Source organism: Babylonia areolata, chromosome 8, assembly GCF_041734735.1.
Source record: "Babylonia areolata isolate BAREFJ2019XMU chromosome 8, ASM4173473v1, whole genome shotgun sequence".
In the NCBI taxonomy this organism is placed as follows: Eukaryota; Metazoa; Mollusca; class Gastropoda; order Neogastropoda; family Buccinidae; genus Babylonia; species Babylonia areolata.
The window spans coordinates 40,090,850-40,109,062 of NC_134883.1; the positions used below are offsets into that span (position 1 = coordinate 40,090,850).

The window sequence follows — 18,213 nt, forward strand, 5'->3', positions numbered from 1 at the left end:
TGTTGGGCATCAAAGTTAGTAAGCACTTGTAACTAATGTAAGGCTCTCTTATATGAATTTTAAAATGTTGAGTATCAAAGTTAGCAAGCACTTGTAACTAATGTAAGGTTTTCTTAAATGAATTTCAAAATGTCGGGTCTTGTAATGACTTTTCAGGACACTAAGGGCCCTGTATAGCCTAGGTCATACAACCTTTTTTTTGAAAAAAAAAATCTTTGCACAAAAGATTTACCATATGTACCAGTTGCCATGCTGAAGTGGTTAGCATCACAGACTGACAGGTGGATGCAGGTTTGAGCGCCAGAAGATGTGGGTTTTTCTGCCCATGACTGCTTCTTATTCAGAGCCGAATGTGCTATAGGATCAAATGGAAAGATAGGATCACACAGTTGAGAGCTGACCACTTCACGAACGTGTCTTTGGGAATGTTGCTCAAACTGCCTGACCTCCTGTGAGTGTCCTTCTCTCTCAACCTGTTCGACGCCAGGATGTTTTAAAAGTATAGCCTTGTCAGTCGCAAACCAAGATGGACCCCCCATAGCAGCATTGTCATTGCCATCATTATTCTATAGAAAACAAAATGTCTCAAATTCTTGGGCACAAAAAAGGAGAAAAAAAAACAAACAAAAAACTCCGCCAAACCAAGCTGTATGTGTTCAGCATATCATTCCTGTTATCACACTGACTTAGCCCTTGACTTGCCACATGGTACCTTTCACATCTCAAGTTCCAGAAGGAACAGATGGAAAAGAGCAGAAGAACAAAACAAAAAAAGACCAAAATCTTGAGCAGAGAAATGACAGGTGTGTAAACAAAAAAGGCAGCCACAAGTATTTGGATACAATTTATTGCAATTGGAGTCAAAGGGCATTACTGTGAAAACATTATGGAAGATAATAAATGACACTCATTCATTCATTCTGGAGAGCAGAGGATGGAGGAGAGGAAGGAGGGTGGAGAAAAAACAACAACCATATATATATATATATATACAGAACCATACATCATTGCAGGGTTCATGGAAGAACTTCACAGCTTCTCTCTCCTGTCCATGCAGTATGATGCTGTGTTCGTTTTCAACACTGACAGCAGAGCCAGTGAAGCAAGCTGAAGCACATTTCTTTTCTGTTGGTGTCATACTGGTGTGGACAGCGCCATGGCAGATTCAGTTTGGCATTGGACTTCTTATCCAGTGTTCACCCAAGATCCTGTTTTTTGGCCTGGTGTCATGTCCTTGGGAAAGGCATTTTGCACTGAATTTCCTCACTCCACCCAGGTGTGAATGGGTACCTGACTTTGTTCAGGGGAAGTTAAAACGATGGAAGGAGAGGACTGGGCCCCAACTTCCTATGCTGAGCCCTGGATACAGTAAACATGAATTCACTGCCCCAATGGCCATAAAGGACCAATGGACCTTTGAACTAAATTGGTAGTGTTTCTTTGTCACCATATGGAGAGTGATGGTCTGTCTTGAGGGTGAGATTTTTTGGATTTTTTTTTGTCCCAGGTCACACAGTGATTCTTCCACAATGGTACAGACATAGAACTAAAAAAAAAAAAAAAAAAAAAAAAAAAAAAAAAAAGTGACATCATCAAAACGTGTACAAAACACTCCAACCATATGACTAAACAGGTGTGTTAAAATGGACGAGTCAAAGACCGACAACGGTAGTTCTCATGGGTACACAAACAGAGGTAACACTAGTCACTCAAGCAGTGTGAGATCTTGTGGCTGGTGTGGACAATGCAAAGTGTTTACCAAAACCCACAGAAAACGGGTGGATTGGGATGGAAAGCAGACCTTGTGATCGATCACACCCTGACACACCAATGTCTCCAGCACCCTTTGAAACCTTCAATCCTTTTAAATTAGTTCATCTAACATTCTGTATTATATATATATAACTGGGGTATGTGGGCACAAAAGAACCTGAGCAGATCTGGTCCCTAAACAGCCTGAAAAAATCTTGACCGTTGATTTGATCCCTGGCGCCTTCCTCACCCCCACAAAAACAATCCCTACTCAAATTCACTGTCCACAAGTATATATTCTAAGCCCAGTATTTGTCCTGGTTTCATCATGAAGATTCCACTTATTTTAGTGAGAAATGAAATGATTCATTTTGTAATGGGATAAAAGAGGCATTTATTCCTCCAAGCCAGTCATCTGAATACATTTCCCTCTGAGCACACTGCAACAAGTATCAAATTGGCCAGAGATTTCCTTGTGGCCCATTATGTAAAATGAAAAGAAGAGGAGGAAATGGTATTAAAAAAAACACAACATCTAACAGATGGTTGGCTGCCGTTCACCCAGCATGCAAATACAGACACTGTGATAAATCAGCTGGAAAACCTGGCTACTTTCCACTTGCTCTTCTGGCCACATCAATAAAGTAAAACAACATTACCGCACATCTTTTTTAAAACACTGTCGATTGCACACTATGAGCAAGGTTTCAAACTGTTTTCCTTTAGATTGGGGGCATCTGCTGGGAATTCTGACCAAAAGCTGAAGGATATTTTGGTTTGATGGTGGATCCACACACACATACACACCTTCACATACACACACACACACTTCATGCACAGAGAAAATGTCAAAAGTCATACAAGTGTACTGAAGAAAAAAAATGAAATACCAAAATGAGCACACCATGCACGAACACATATATAAAGTTAATAGTTACATGATTTATATTGATTATGTAAATATATAAAAACACAAAATGATGCATTTTCTTGCAAAGCTGTTTCCATTACAAGTTACGTATATCCAAAATAGAAAGATAATTGAGTATTGACTGTAAAATGGTCCTTTTCTTCCAACAAACAAAACCCCACTCGACATAGACTAAAAGATAAAAATTTACAGATCTATGAACACAGAAATGACTGAAGCAGCAGCTTTGTCGACAAGATACCAGAACAAAAAAAGCAAACACTTATTTGTGATTTGCACCACTTCCTAAACTGAATCCTGCACAAAAATACACCCGAATCGTGTAGACACATGCTCTACTGTATAGTAAGCAATCAACATCTGATCATTTCTGCTGGCACTGTCAAAAAACCTGATCCAAGAGACAAATAATTCTCCAACCACTTTCTATCAGTTCAACCTTAATTAATCGCAAAGTTGCATTTGTTTTTTCAGCTGATTTGAACAACCCTCTCCTAAGATACTGGAGGGGAAAAAAAAAGAAAGAAAAAAAAGGCCATAAAAAATGCACACATCCCATATATATATGTATACCCCAACATGCTCATACAAACCGCTAAATACTTTTTTTTTTTTTTTTTTTTTTAAATATAAAACCATTATTACACACACTGATTTAGCAAACATACATCACACACACACATAGCTACACACTCGCTCCCCTACACACACACCTCCCACAGACACACTCAGGAGGCAGAGGGTTACGAGAAAGACGGAAGGTCAAGAAGTGCTGTCCACTGAGCGGAGAAGAACGATTACAATACTGGCACCAGTCTTGTTTCACAGCAGAAAGGTACAAGAAAAAAAAAACAACAACAAAAAATAAAACACACATACAAAAAAAACACATACACACACACACACACACACAAAAACAACCCAAACAACAACAGCGCTGGAACTGCAGGAACATTCAGAATCAGTTACAATACGGTTGACAACTTGTGCCGGCATTACACAGAACAGCCATATGCTAGAGAGTGCGGCCAGGGGGAACCATTCCCGATGCTGGCTGGGGACAAGTGGTCACCCACAAGATGGAAGTGCAGAAAGGAGAAGGGAGTGTTGAAACATTGATCCCAAGATTTGAACCTGTTCAGGCAACCACTTGCCGACCGCTGTGCCCTCTTCTTCCTCCTGCCCGAGTGTCTGCCAAACAGCAACATCATCATCAGGGTTGAGTACATAACACATGGCATCTTCTTATCATTTTAACCATTTCAGACCTAAAACAAATATATGTCTTTTGCATACTTTATCACCATATCACTATCAGACCTAAACAAAGTACAAAAAAGAAAAGAAAAAAGAAGTGATAATGGCATGCACAATACATACACAATGCATCAGTTTTCCAATGCGCTTGCAATTACTTTAATGTTCCGACTGCAATGTTAAAACTCGCAATCAAAAAACAAAACAAAATAGAAAAAGTCCAGGTTTACTGAACATGTGTCTGTATGTGTGTGTTCGTGAGTGAGCTCTGAATTCATCCTAATTCACATGTCAAGAAAAGTCAACTTCTCTCTCTTGATTTTTAAAAAAAGACAGCCAAATAAAGTCATGATACAAGCTTTGTTAAAATGCAGAGAACTGGGCTGACTTGCAGAAGCAATCCAAGCAGTGCTAGGTTTCCTCAGCATCCTAAATTTTCTAGTCTATGGAATCAAAGTAAGATAAGATAAGATAAGATAAGATAAGATAAGATAAGATAAGAGTAACTTTATTATCTCCAACTGGAGAAATTTGGTCAGGTGCATTATCACAACATAGGCAAGTAAACAACATGGGGACCATAACTGTAAAAGTCAACAACAGCTTTTACAAATATTACGAAGATACAAATGTAAAAAATATCACATACACTGTTTCATACATACATCCACACACTGCAGGTAATAACTAGTATTCTTAATGTAAAAACAGAAAGAATGAAGAAACATTATTTGAATATAATTATAAACATAGCCTACTATACTGCACATTGATTATAATAGACAGATAAGATAAGAATAAAGATAAATTGCGGAAAACCGCAACCAGATAGTGTAGACTTTGGAACATTCTTTATGCCACAAACTTAATCAGACATGCCAACCCCTGTCAAGTGTTTGTAGGAACAATCAGGAAATTTGGTAGGAACAGTTTGAATTTGGTAGGAACACTCAATCTCCAAGCCACATCAGCAAATGGACATTTTAGCTTGATCCACTAGGCACAGACACTGTTTGACCGAGACGCAACTTGATTCAGCCACGTTCTCTCTTGTTTGGGCAAGCGATTAAGCTGATTGGTCCACTCAATGCTGTTTCAATGTAAACATGCACGTGATTAGCTGAACATCATCACAGGAGACCAAAGTTTGAAGTGACTGCCCTGGCCTCGTGATTGGTATGTCCAGTGTGTTTGGGTAATGTTACGACAGGAAAGCATGTGACCATGCTATGTGGGCAAAAAGGAAATCGTAGGTACAATTTTGATGTTGGCGTAACATTGGAACAAACTGTGACCGAACATAACAAAATATGGCAAAATTGTAACAGCTGGCATCTCTGCTTAACGCTGACAAGACTGTTCATGCACCTAAGCCCAGGTGCAGATCAACTCACGGAGAGAGAGACGATCACAGGACAGTGCATTTCTTTGAGGAGCTGGGTCGCTTCCCGCTCTGCTCAGGGCTCTTCTTGTTGATCTGACGTACAAGGTCCATGAATATCTGGAGGGAAAAGAAAAGGAACAATTAAGTGGGTTTTTTTCTCCACATGATCACATTACATTATTTAAACCAAATGATACATAATCTACACATAATTACACAACCAGTAACACCAAAAACGTTGTTTTTTTTTTTTAATGTCACATCAGCTGTGTGAAATCTCTTTATGAGATTCTGTGATCTTCTGCTTACAGTGTACTGCAGAAACCTTAGGCTCACAAATGTACACAGATACAAAATCATCGACTTGACTTAAAAAAAAGTTATAAAAAAAAGAGAAGAAAATACCTGTTGAATTCTAGTACTGACATAAATAGATGCTACAGAACTGCAAGGGTGGGGGTATATTCCTTATTATACAGATACCCATAATGATATTCACATACATGGACATTCACACACAGTCAGACACAGACATGCATTCCATAACACACACACACAGTCACACACACAGAATTGCATTCCGTAACACACACAGTTACACACACAGACATGCATTCTGCCACATATACACACACAGTCACACACACACACCACACACACACACAGTCACACACACAGACATGCATTCCGTCACGCACACACACAGAGTCACACACATGCACACACAGTCACACACACGGACATGCATTCCATCACACACACACAGTCACACACACAGACATGCATTCTGTCACATACACAGTCACACACACAGACATGCATTCCATCACACACACATGCAGACATCCACACAGTTATACACACACACACACTCACACACACACACTCACACTCAGACACACTGACATGCACATACACACACATCCATACACACATCCCGAGACACGCCCATACACATCGACACGTACCTCGTTGACGTTGACCCTGGCCTTGGCGGAGGTCTCGAGGAAGGCGCAGCTGAACTGGCGAGCCAGGTTTTGGCCCTGGTCCTTGCCCACCACACGCTCGTCCTCCAGGTCACACTTGTTGCCCACCAGCAGCATTGGCACCTGGGGGGGACACCGCCACACAATAATAATAATAATAATTAGTATTTGTATAGCGATGGCAGGGTAAAACAGTCATACACGTAAAACCCCACTCCTGTACATACGGGTGAACGTGGGAGTTGCAGTGCACAAACAAAGAAGTATATAGCGCTAAATCTTGTGCAGAGACAGATCAAAGCGCTTTCACGTTAAGTCAGTCACAAGTGTCACACACACACACACACATGTACGATGCACACAGAGACACACATAGTCTCTCACACACACATACACATGCAGTCACACACACACACAAACAAGAGACACACACACGCACACACACAGTCTCTCTCTCTCTCACACACTCAAACACACTACTCATCAAGTAACTCCTCCCTGGTCCAGGTAAAATCTGATCCAGGTACACCAGGTACACACACTACTCATGCGGGTAAGCCCTCCCAAGTCCAGGTAAAAATATTATCCAGGTAAGCCCCACCCTCATTCAGATACGTCCTCCTTCATCCGGCGGAGCAAAGCCCTCACTCACACAGAAATGACTGTACTGAAACAAAACAACTCACGTCGTCTGTGTCCTTGACCCTGAGAATCTGTTCACGCAGCTCCTGGAGGTCGTTGAAGGTCGACTGGGCCGTGATGGAGTACACCAGGAGGAAGCCCTGGCCGTTCTTCATGTACAGGTCACGCATGGCCGTGAATTGCTCCTGCACCGTTTCATCATCACTACCATTATTATTGCTGCTGCACTGTATCATTATCACTGTCAATATGTACAGGTCACGCATGGCCGTGAATTGCTCCTGCAGCATGTCCTTATCACTATCATTATGTACAGGTCACGCATGGCCCTGAATTGCTCCTGCACCATGTCCTTATCACTATCATTATGTACAGGTCACGCATGGCCCTGAATTGCTCCTGCACCATGTCCTTATCACTATCATTATGTACAGGTCACGCATGGCCCTGAATTGCTCTTGCACTGCATCATTATCACTATCATTATGTACGGGTCACGCATGGCTGTGAATTGCTCCTGCACCATGTCATTATCACTGTCATAATGAACAGGTCACGCATGGCCGTGAATTGCTCCTGCAGCATGTCCTTATCACTATCATTATGTACGGGTCACGCATGGCTGTGAATTGCTCCTGCACCATGTCATTATCACTGTCATAATGAACAGGTCATGCATGGCTGTGAATTGTTCCTGCGCCATATCATTATCACTGTCATAATGAACAGGTCACGCATGGCTGTGAATTGTTCCTGCGCCCTATCATTATCACTGTCATATTGAACAGGTCACGCATGGCTGTGAATTGTTCCTGCGCCATATCATTATCACTGTCAATGTGTACAGGTCATGCATGACTGTGAATTGTTCCTGCACCATGTCCTTATCACTGTCATAATGAACAGGTCACGCATGGCTGTGAATTGTTCCTGCGCCATATCATTATCACTGTCATAATGAACAGGTCACGCATGGCTGTGAATTGCTCCTGCGCCGTATCATTATCACTGTCATAATGAACAGGTCACGCATGGCCGTGAATTGCTCCTGCACCATGTCATTATCACTATCATTATGTACAGGTCACACATGGCCATGAATTGCTCCTGCACCATGTCATTATCACTATCATTATGTACAGGTCATGCATGGCTGTGAATTGCTCCTGCACCATGTCATTATTACTATCATTATGTACAGGTCACGCATGGCTGTGAACTGCTCCTGCACCATGTCATTATCACTATCAATATGTACAGGTCACGCATGGCTGTGAATTGCTCCTGCACCATGTCATTATCACTATCATTATGTACAGGTCACACATGGCCCTGAATTGCTCCTGCGCCGTGTCATTATCACTCTCATTATTACTTAATACATTATATATTAACGTATACACTGCTCAAGACTTCAGACAAATCTGAATAATGTTCTGGCTGACAGAAGAGTTAGTTAATAGTGCTGGACACATAACACGTGTGCATTCTCAGCATGCATTTACTACCACACACTGAAAGAAAAAAACAAAATCATTACAAACACCTCTACTTTTCTCCTCTTGATACAACTTTTTTTTTGTGTGATAAGGCATTTTTAAACTGAACAATGATGCACATGCACACATGCACACACACACACACAGAGAAATATCCAAAGCAAAATGACTCACGGTTCCAGCTGTGTCCAGAATCTCCAGCATACACTGTTGTCCATCCACCTCCACTTGCTGCCACAACACACACACGCTTCTGATGCATCACTTGGTAAAACATTATCTATATCTACATACAACCTTTTCTACTGTTATACTGATGGACTGGGTCGTTTGTGACACATTATCTGTACATATATATATATCTACATTTAACCTATACTACAGTTATAGTCTTCTGCTGATGGATTGTGCCAAGTTTAACGCATTATCTCTTTTAAAAAAGTCATATAACCTATAGATACAACTGTTATACTGATGGACTGGGTCATTTGTAACACATTATCTCTATATATAGTATATAGCTGCATATAAGTTATAACTTATACTACTGTTAATGTTATACTGATGGACTGGGTTATTTGTAACTTATCAGTCAGTCCAGACATTATGCACACAGTGAGTGCGTTTTGTCATGTATTGTAAGTGAATGAAATGTGACAAACAGAAAACAAACAAACTTAACCTTAAACTTTCTGCTATGTCACACAAGGAAGAGGTAATCTAATAACACTGATCTAATCTTTTGATTAAAAACAACAACAAAACCACACACACACACACACAAAAAAAAACAACCCTTAGAATACTCATTATAAACACAAGCAAAGAAAACTGTAAATCGCAATAAAGAAAGATAACCAAGAGAGCAGGGCAAGAGAGGGGAGGTGGGGGGGTTGAGGAGGTAGAAACCTGGAGGAATAGTGGGGACAAAAGGGGATGGAAGAAGAGGCAGAAGATCATCACAACCAGCCCCCTCCGCCACCCACCTTCACAGCATCCCCTTTTAGCTCTACCGCTCCACATCCTCACTCTCCCCCCCCCCCCCCACACCCCCTCTCCTCCCACCTGCCCCCCCCTCTCCCCCGCCCCCCACCTCGCTCTCCTCCAATCCCCCCAAGGCTGTGTGACTGACAGCCGGACTGGATGACTCATCCCTGATCAATGGCCGCCCACACACACACAGCCGGCCAACCAACCCACCCTTTATTTGCTGTAGCACGATTTTGTTTTACCGGCCCAGACATCAGCTAACACACACACACACACACACACACACACACACAGACAGAACTAGCAAAACACACACATACAGAGCTATAGCAAATCAATACCATCATATTTATTCTGTTATTATCAGCTCTAACAATGACAAACAGCTTGGTGTGAAGTCAGCTTCCCCCCCCCCCCCTTTTTTTTTTTTCCATTTTGTTTTTATAAAGCACTGATCAGGATCTTGTTCCCATCACTGTGATGCTTAGTTATGACCTGGTGTTTTTTCTAATCTTTTTTTACCACTTTAGGTGCTACCCCACCTTCGCTTTCCCTCTTTCACATTTGTGTTTTTTGTACAAATCGTTTGTACAAACATCACTGTATGTAAAGAAAAAGGCAATTTGTTTTCCCCTGTTCGTGGGCTGAAAATCCCACATTCACTTGCATGACCTACTGGCTGGCTTTTACAAGTATGGATGTTTTTACCCAGCGATTAAGACAACCATACTCTATTTTCAGGGGGCGAGGGGGGTATGTTGGGTATGTTTATTTGTGTTTTCTAACCCACAGAACACTGACAAGGATCACAGGATCTTAAAACATGCACATTATGTTCTGTACATGTATACACACAAAGGGGGGGGGGGGGGGGTGGGGGGGGTTCAGGCACTACCAGGTCTGCACATGGGAAAAATCTGCCCCTTGAGGTTTTAATCACCAGCCAAGATTGGAAATCAGCATCCCAGGATTAGAAGGCCAGCGGTCTAAACAATAACCTATTGTGTCCGTCAAGAAATAAAGCGACAACCTGCACATTGTGTTCCAGTCTTCCTCACCAGCATACATCTCAGCATACCTTACATTACATTTCTTGTTGGACACTTCAACTCATTCTTGACACTGCCACCACAGGCTACCATTACTCCTGGCAGGTGGCTACCTAAAAATTTGATTGGACAATAGACAGTGGGACAAAAAGCACCACTGTGATTCTATTTGTCAACAAACAGGCCTAAAACTTGTTAGGACGATATGAGACAAGATTGAGCTTTTACAGTTTTAGTCTGGTCACTTCCTGCAACAAAACTGATCACTTGGGCCCAAACATAATTCATGTGGCTCCATGTCATTTTTGCTGTCCATGAAAACTTCTTGGGAACTTCCTCTACCATCTACCACCTCTATGATTTTCCAACATTTTCAAAGTTAGAATTTAAACAAAGATTGCTAACCGCAAACCAGATGGGCAGAAGAATTAGTGAAGAGAAGTAACTCATGAAACACAACAGGTATGGATTGGGAAAACAGGTTTTGGACTCAAGAGTTCACTGTTAGTGTTACAACTACATGAAAGCCAGTGTCAAGAAACACTCGGCTGTCAAGAATTCGTCCACAATGAGTTAACACAATATGCAAATCCTTGGTTCAAGCTCAGCACTCGTGTATCATTCAGTGAGGTTTCATTCACTGGCATACAAACACAAGTATATTTGAGTGGATTTTCTCCAGAATTTGGCCAGGGACTACCCTTTTGTTGTCACAGGTTCTTTAATGTGTGCTACGTCAGTGCTTGCCCAGTTTCCATCTCATCTGAAAGACTACGCAGCCCTTCAAAACAAGCAGGGTCTACAGACCATGTGAACAGAAAACAAGATGACGTGAACGGGGAGAAGAGAAAGACAGGACAGGATGAAAGAAAGACCAGGGAGGGAGAGAGAGAGAGAGAGAGAGAGAGAGAGAGAGAGAGAGAGAGAGAATGAATTTTGAATGAATTATATTTCTGAGGGTCACAGAATAAGCAACAATGTTTTTTTTTCCATCCAGCCCCCTAAAGGAGAAAATTGGGGAAAAATATAAACAAATGAATTGCAAATAGCATAACATAACATCAAACAAATCATGGAAAGGACTACATGGAAATTATACACATAAACGCAAGAATAACATATATGCACGAAGAAATATAGAGAAAATAGAGAAAGACAGACATACCGACCAACAGAGACACAGAGGGAGGGAGGGAGAAAGACGTCTTTGAGAATAGTACCATCATATGAATTTCTCAATTCATAGACTGAAATAGCAAAATTTTCCATCAGGTACTTAATTTCTATATAGAATTAGCAAAGCTTTCCATCAGATAGTCAAATTTGAGACTCTAAGAGAGAGAGAGGGAGAGAGAGAGAGAATGAGAAAGAGAGAGGAGAGAGAGAGAGAGAGCAAAAGAGATATTACTTCAAGACCATAGAAAGACAGTAACAGAGATATTTACCTTTCTGTAGCTGTCCTCAATTGTTGGATCATATTTTTCCACAAAAATGTTTTGCACGAACTGTACAGTCTGCAATCACAGAAATGTATAGATGATGAATGGTTCATAAATACATGTACATGTGTCAGTGATTGGATGCAGTATACAGATTCAAAAAACAGACTGAATGAGATGTGGGTGAATTGGTCTTTTATATTTTAACTCATCATGTAACATCATAAACAAGTTTACTGTTTATCTTTGGCTGTGTCTCAATTAAGAACCAACAGACAGTGTGCTCTGAAAAGTGAAATTCTCCTTCTGCAGTTAGATGGGCTGAACACATCACCACCTGATTTGACTGTGGACAAATAAAACTGCTTTACTCTGTGACAATAAGATCAAATGAGATTATCTACATCATGCACACAAAAAAACACATTGTGAAAATCATGACATTGTGTTTCTCACACCAATCAGGAAAATCACACACACACACACACACGTATATAAATAAAATATGTGTGTATTCTTTCTTATCTGACTAAATGAACAAAAGCAAAACCACCTGAGTTATGTGTCAATCCTGCTGTGCAACAACAAAACTGAAAACTGCAATCAGACAATGCCTAAACTGCATAAGTTGATCCAAATCATATGTTATGCTCACTATTATTTGTGTTAAAAAACACAACAACACATTCTTTGCAGATCTGTTGAAGCATTGTGCATGTTTGTGCTATACTGTCCTAGTCCTAGCTATATAGGATCCACATTTAATCAATATTAATTCATGTATCAATATCCTATCTGCTGATTTCCCCCCCCCCTGTTCCCATCTTTTCCATGACTACCGCTCACACACTTCATGACAAACATAGCTATCACATGCAGAGCGATTCCCACGCTAACAGACTTTTCAGGCAAGAAGGTCACTGGAATTTTCAGCAAGTTCATTCTAGTTAATTCAGCTCCCTCTTTAAACTCATTAAAGTATAGGCAATAAACATGTTGACGATGGTGCAGTTAGCAACATTCTGTCTGTTTTGTCCAGAATTTTTTCTCTTTTTTCTTCTTCTTTTCACCATAGAAATATAAGGTCAAGCAGCCTTAAAAAAAAACAAAAAACCATAAGCAAACACAAGTCCTAGCAACAAACTAGTGATAGCCCAAGAAAGTCTTGTGGATCCCTGAAGTTTAAATGAAATAAACTATCCACCATCCAAATTTGGTGTTGACAAAGTATTTCCACAAAAAGTGAATTTAAAAAAAAAAGTTTAACACACAGTCACACACACACATTAAAAAAAAAAAGAAAGAAAAAGAAAGGGTGTGGGTAGGGTGGGGAGGGGGGTGCACTGCAGTGACACTCTCTCCCTGGGGGGACAAGTCTGAATTCCACACAGAGAAATGACAAAAAGTAATACAATACAGCACAAAGATATGAAAAATTAAAGTAGTGTATGATGGGTGCAATAGCCAAGTGGTTAAAGCCTTGGACTTTCAATCCGAGGGGCCTGGGTTCGAATCTCAATAACAGTGCCTGGTGGGTAAAGGGTGGAGATTTCTCTGATCTCCCAGGTCAATATATGTGCAGACCTGCTTGTGCCTGAACCCCCCTCCTGTGTATATGCAGGCAGAAGATCAAATACACATGTAAAAAAACCCATTGTAATCCATGTCAACGTTCAGTGGATTATATGGAAACAAGAACATACCCAGCAAGCACACCCCCCAAAAACGGAGTATAGCTGCCTACATAGCGGGGTAAAAACAGTCATACATGTTAAAGCCCACTCATGTACAAAGTATACAAGTGAAAATGGGAGTTGCAGCCCATGAGTGAAGAAGAAGACGAAGAAACTATAGAAAGTAGTGTTCAGCGCCTGCCTGAAACTAAAGAACAACTCACCAGAGCACTTTTGCCCACACCTCCACTGCCCAGGACCACCAGTTTGTATTCCCTCATCCTGTCCGCTTTCTGTCGCTGTGAACCACATCATCTATGTACAACATGACACCACCCACACTAACACTATACTTTCACATGAGGGAGATGGCAGAATGGTTAACTTAAGACGCTCAGCTGCCAATATAGAGAGTCGATGAGGGTGTGGGTTTGAATCCAGCTCTCACCCCTTCCCCTAAGCTTGACTGGAAAATCACACCGAGCATCAAGTCTTTTGGATGAGACCATAAGCCAAGGTCCCGTGTGCAGCACGCACTTCACGCACTGAAAAAGAACCCATGGCAACTAAAGTGTTATCCTCTGGCAAAATTCTGTAAAACAACTCCACTCTGATACAATGATGTTGATAGTTACACAATCATATATACATTATTATAAGCATGCACTCAAGGCCTGACAAGCACGTTGGGTTATGCTGCTGTCAGGCATCTGCGTAGCAGATGTGGTGCCGAGTATGGATTTGTCAGAACACAGTGAAACTGAAACACTTTCACAGGGGGATGGGATTGGGAGGGTTTATGATGGGATGAAGGGGTGGGGCTGGGGGAGGGGGTTTAGGCGGTGAGGTATGGAGGAAAGAGTGAGACGAGGCATGTGCATTAGACTTTTTACTGTTTGAACCATTAAAAACACTGACAAATGTAACATACCAAACATTAAAGGAGACATATACCTATGTACTATAGAAACTGTCCTTGAATATGAAAACTTAGAACTGGGCATGACTGCATACTTGTGAGTGTGTGTTTTGTTTATTTGTTTGTTTTGGGGGGGTAGCCAATAAAAAAGACTAATGTGAAGCATAATTTAGAAATGGGTGAAAGAAAAGAAAGTGAAGAAAAGATAACGATGCATCCAACTGAAGCCAAAGAAAAATCAAACAAAAAACAAAAACTGATATGATTTTACCTCATCAATATACCTGGCTAAACCAAAAAGGACTTAATAGAAATACCAACTTGCCCAATTGTACAGGATTAACTAAACCTTCTGGCTGACAAGCACAAATTATGCTCTCTCCACTTGTCCATTGGAAAAGTAATTTTTGACTGTAGTGTCAGTAAAACTGAATGGGTAACTAAGCAGTCAGCTTCAGCACAGACTCATCATGAAGACCAATTCTATTCTTCTCCTCCACTTTTCATTTAGTTAAATACCACCACCACCTCCCCACTGATACTGAGCAACAGAATGTGGTGATCTTTATTCATGAGATCTACAGTCAAAATAAGCAGCATTAATGAATTCGTTTTCCTCCTTGTTTTCCATAGTTAAAAAATCATCTTTCAAGAAAATCACATTTTTGCACTGAGATTGGGAGTAAAAATTAACAATTTCTTTGGAAAGAAAAGAAAGAAAAACTGAGAATCAGCAACCAGGCTAATCAATCAGTGTCTCGCTCTTTTTCTTTCTTTCATTTCATGGCAAGATAGCTCATGTACCACGTACCTTTTGTTTTGAAAACATAGATTATTCTGCACAGTGAGACAGAGAAATAAGAACCTTGCTCACACAATTTGATCCTGGATCACTGAAGAAGGGAACATGTGTCACTTTCTCAGACACCTGTCTTTTATGTGAATCACTGCATCAACATTTCATCATGCCTGGAAGTGGAACTGGATTCATGCTTTGAGTTAAGGGATGGGTCAGTGCCAAAGCCAGTCATGGCTATAAATAGCCATAAGGGGTATCATGCCAGCCAACACTGACTTTAACATCAATGTTGCTATGGGCAATTTTTTCAGACTAAAAGCAATACTTATCTAAACTGTAATAGTGTAAACAAATCAGTTGATAAAATGTCTCCAATTCCACTATAGTCACTAGGTTAAGATTGTTTTATGTTAATTACATCAGGAACACACACACACACACACACACACACACACACAAACACAATCAGTATCAGAAACACACGCACACAGACAGTCACACTCATAATGAGTGCGCCCACCCCTCTCCCCTTCCCCCCGCCCATCCACCTGCTCATGTAACAGACACCAGTTGACACATACAATCTTGCAAACTAACTGACTCAACAATCAAATGAAAATGAACAACAACAACAAAAAGCAAATGAAACACAACAAAATGACATAATGTGCAAATTACTGAAGAAAACGTGCATCCATGATTCATAGAAACCGAACCAACAGCCTGAAAGATACTGGTTAAAGAACCCAGACCGGAGCATCGTTTGACCCGTGAAAGGTTTTTATCTCAGTCCAAATGATTTCCACAAGCTCTCATCCTTCATTCAATATCTACTGGAGATGTTTCTTTCTGTGTCTGTATATACTTGTACAAATGTAGAACTCTTGTTAGCATTTGCCTAGTAATCGTAACGACTCGTCGTATGCTTTATCAAGACGGTCAATGTGTCTTGATGACTCTTTCCCAAACACACATGGCAACTTCCAAGTCCAATTCATCGCTGATTCAATCAGTAACATGAAATGGGTGCTAAGAATCCGATTAATCTGAGTTCAAGGTGATATATTTTGGTCAAATTTCATACACATACTATCGCTTATTGCTCAAATTCCACAAAATATTTCACTCACTCGCTGGAAGTCCACAACAAATCACGACGGGTCCTTACTTCCTGTATGTGTGACGTCAGATGTATGGCATTCCTCGAGCATGAGAGAGAGAGAGAGAGAGAGAGAGAAAGGGGGGAAGGAGTGGAGATTATACGCACATACACTATGCACACAGAGCGTCTTCAGAATCTTCAGTCTTGAATTGGCAAAAGGATAGTTATGTGCAACCCGGCCGAACACCATTAAATTCTGTTTTCTGAAAGAAACAAAAGAATATTGTTAAAAATTAAAGCATTTGTCTATTCATGTTTTATTTCAATGAAACTTTGAATATTGATAGGAATCTATTTTTTTCCATTGCAAGAAAAATAAATGCAAATGTGTATTTATTTGTTTGTTCGTGTGAGCATTTTTTTCTTTTTGTTTTTGTTTTTGACATCGCTCCTTTTTGTTATATGGTGTGTGTCAGAGATGCTGATGGAAAATGTTTCTATGCCCCTAAGGGGCACATGAAGTGCATTTCTTGCCTTGCCCTGCCTTGCCTGGCAACAGGCAGCAATCATACTTCTTCATGAAAATGAAAATGTAGGGGGACGAGGTGTGAAGGGTTGTTGTGTCATGCACCCATGTAGACTCGTACCACACTCACGTCCAATTCTCCATTCAATTCTTTATTCATTTTCATACCAAAACTTTATATAAAAAAATCCTCCCCAAAACCTCAAAAACAAACAACAAAACAAAACAAACAAAACCAACAAAAACAAACAAACAAACAACAACAAAAACAACAGCAAAAAAACAAAAACAAACAAAAACAAAAAAACAAACAAAAACCAGGACTCAGATGTTCCCACAGGCGCTCGTGCCTGCTGCCTGTTGGCCTCACACACACACATTCTGCGGGTGAACCTAAGTCACTCAGTTTCTCCCCTTCCACAAAGCACCTGCTTGCTCTGTGATGTTGTCTCTCCAGTGGTTGGAGCCAAAGTGACCCAAAGCTCTTAGAAAAATTCCCAAGGTACTATTTTCATCCTTCCTCAACACACTGTAGTACCCTCAGATTCAGTCCCAACAATACTATTATTCACGAAATGGTAAACATAAAATTGTCTGAAACTCTGACCTAAAAAAAAAAAAAAAAATCTAGCCAACTAGGCCAAGTTAGCTTGGTATACAAGAATGAAGAAAGATATTCCTACCCTTCTAATGGCGGGAAAATTAACAAAGGACGCTTACAACCCTTCATAAATTAGTTCTAGACATTCCAAGACATCATTCAACTTGGGTCCCCGATAGCTCAGAGCATAGACACTGAGATATTAGTGTCCATGCCAGAGGTACAAGCCAGGTGGTCGAAGGGAGATAACCTAGCCCTTCCACTCAGTTCAGCACAGTTGGTAACAGACATTCCTGCTGCATATGAGAGGCCAATCTATTGTCCTCTCACAAAAAGAAACGGATTTAAGCAGGCACCAATGCATGATTTAAATCTTTTTTTCTTTTTTTTTTTAATCAGTAAAGAACAATTAAAAGACTAGTTATGGATTTTGTTTGTTGCGAAATGACTTGTAACACAGGCAGGCAAAACACATATTTATTAGATTTATATAAAATATTAGTACATTCACGGACACACATCCATTATGTAACCTGAGTTCAGACACATTCCACAGCGCTCCAACAAACTATCAGTTTTAGGGAGGTGTCAAAGTGTGTGAGCTTATCCATATACGCTACATCACATCTGCTTAAAAAAAGAAAAGAAAAAAGATTTGATACCC

At 40.6% G+C, this 18,213-nt stretch overlaps 1 protein-coding gene across 1 annotated transcript; it reads right to left on the reverse strand.

The window, feature by feature from the left end:
- Positions 1 to 829: 829 nt before the first annotated feature.
- On the reverse strand, positions 830 to 16,526 carry LOC143284810 (ras-related protein Rap1). The gene is made up of 8 exons (XM_076591854.1): positions 16,451 to 16,526; positions 13,827 to 13,901; positions 11,936 to 12,004; positions 8,626 to 8,682; positions 6,997 to 7,137; positions 6,293 to 6,433; positions 5,335 to 5,441; positions 830 to 3,874 (listed from the first exon to the last, which is right to left on the reverse strand). The coding sequence occupies exons 2-7, from the start codon at positions 13,881 to 13,883 to the stop codon at positions 5,349 to 5,351; spliced, it is 558 nt and encodes a 185-aa protein (XP_076447969.1). The 5' UTR covers positions 13,884 to 13,901; positions 16,451 to 16,526; the 3' UTR covers positions 830 to 3,874; positions 5,335 to 5,348.
- Positions 16,527 to 18,213: the final 1,687 nt, after the last annotated feature.

Coding starts and splice junctions, on each gene's coding strand:
- LOC143284810 (XM_076591854.1), bottom strand. CDS start 13,883: ATGAGGGAATACAAACTGGTGGTCCTGGGCAGTGGAGGTGTGGGCAAA. Junction 12,005..13,826: donor GTGTGGGCAAAAGTGCTCTG/GTGAGTTGTTCT, acceptor CTGTGATTGCAG/ACTGTACAGTTCGTGCAAAA. Junction 8,683..11,935: donor TTGAGGACAGCTACAGAAAG/GTAAATATCTCT, acceptor GTGTTGTGGCAG/CAAGTGGAGGTGGATGGACA.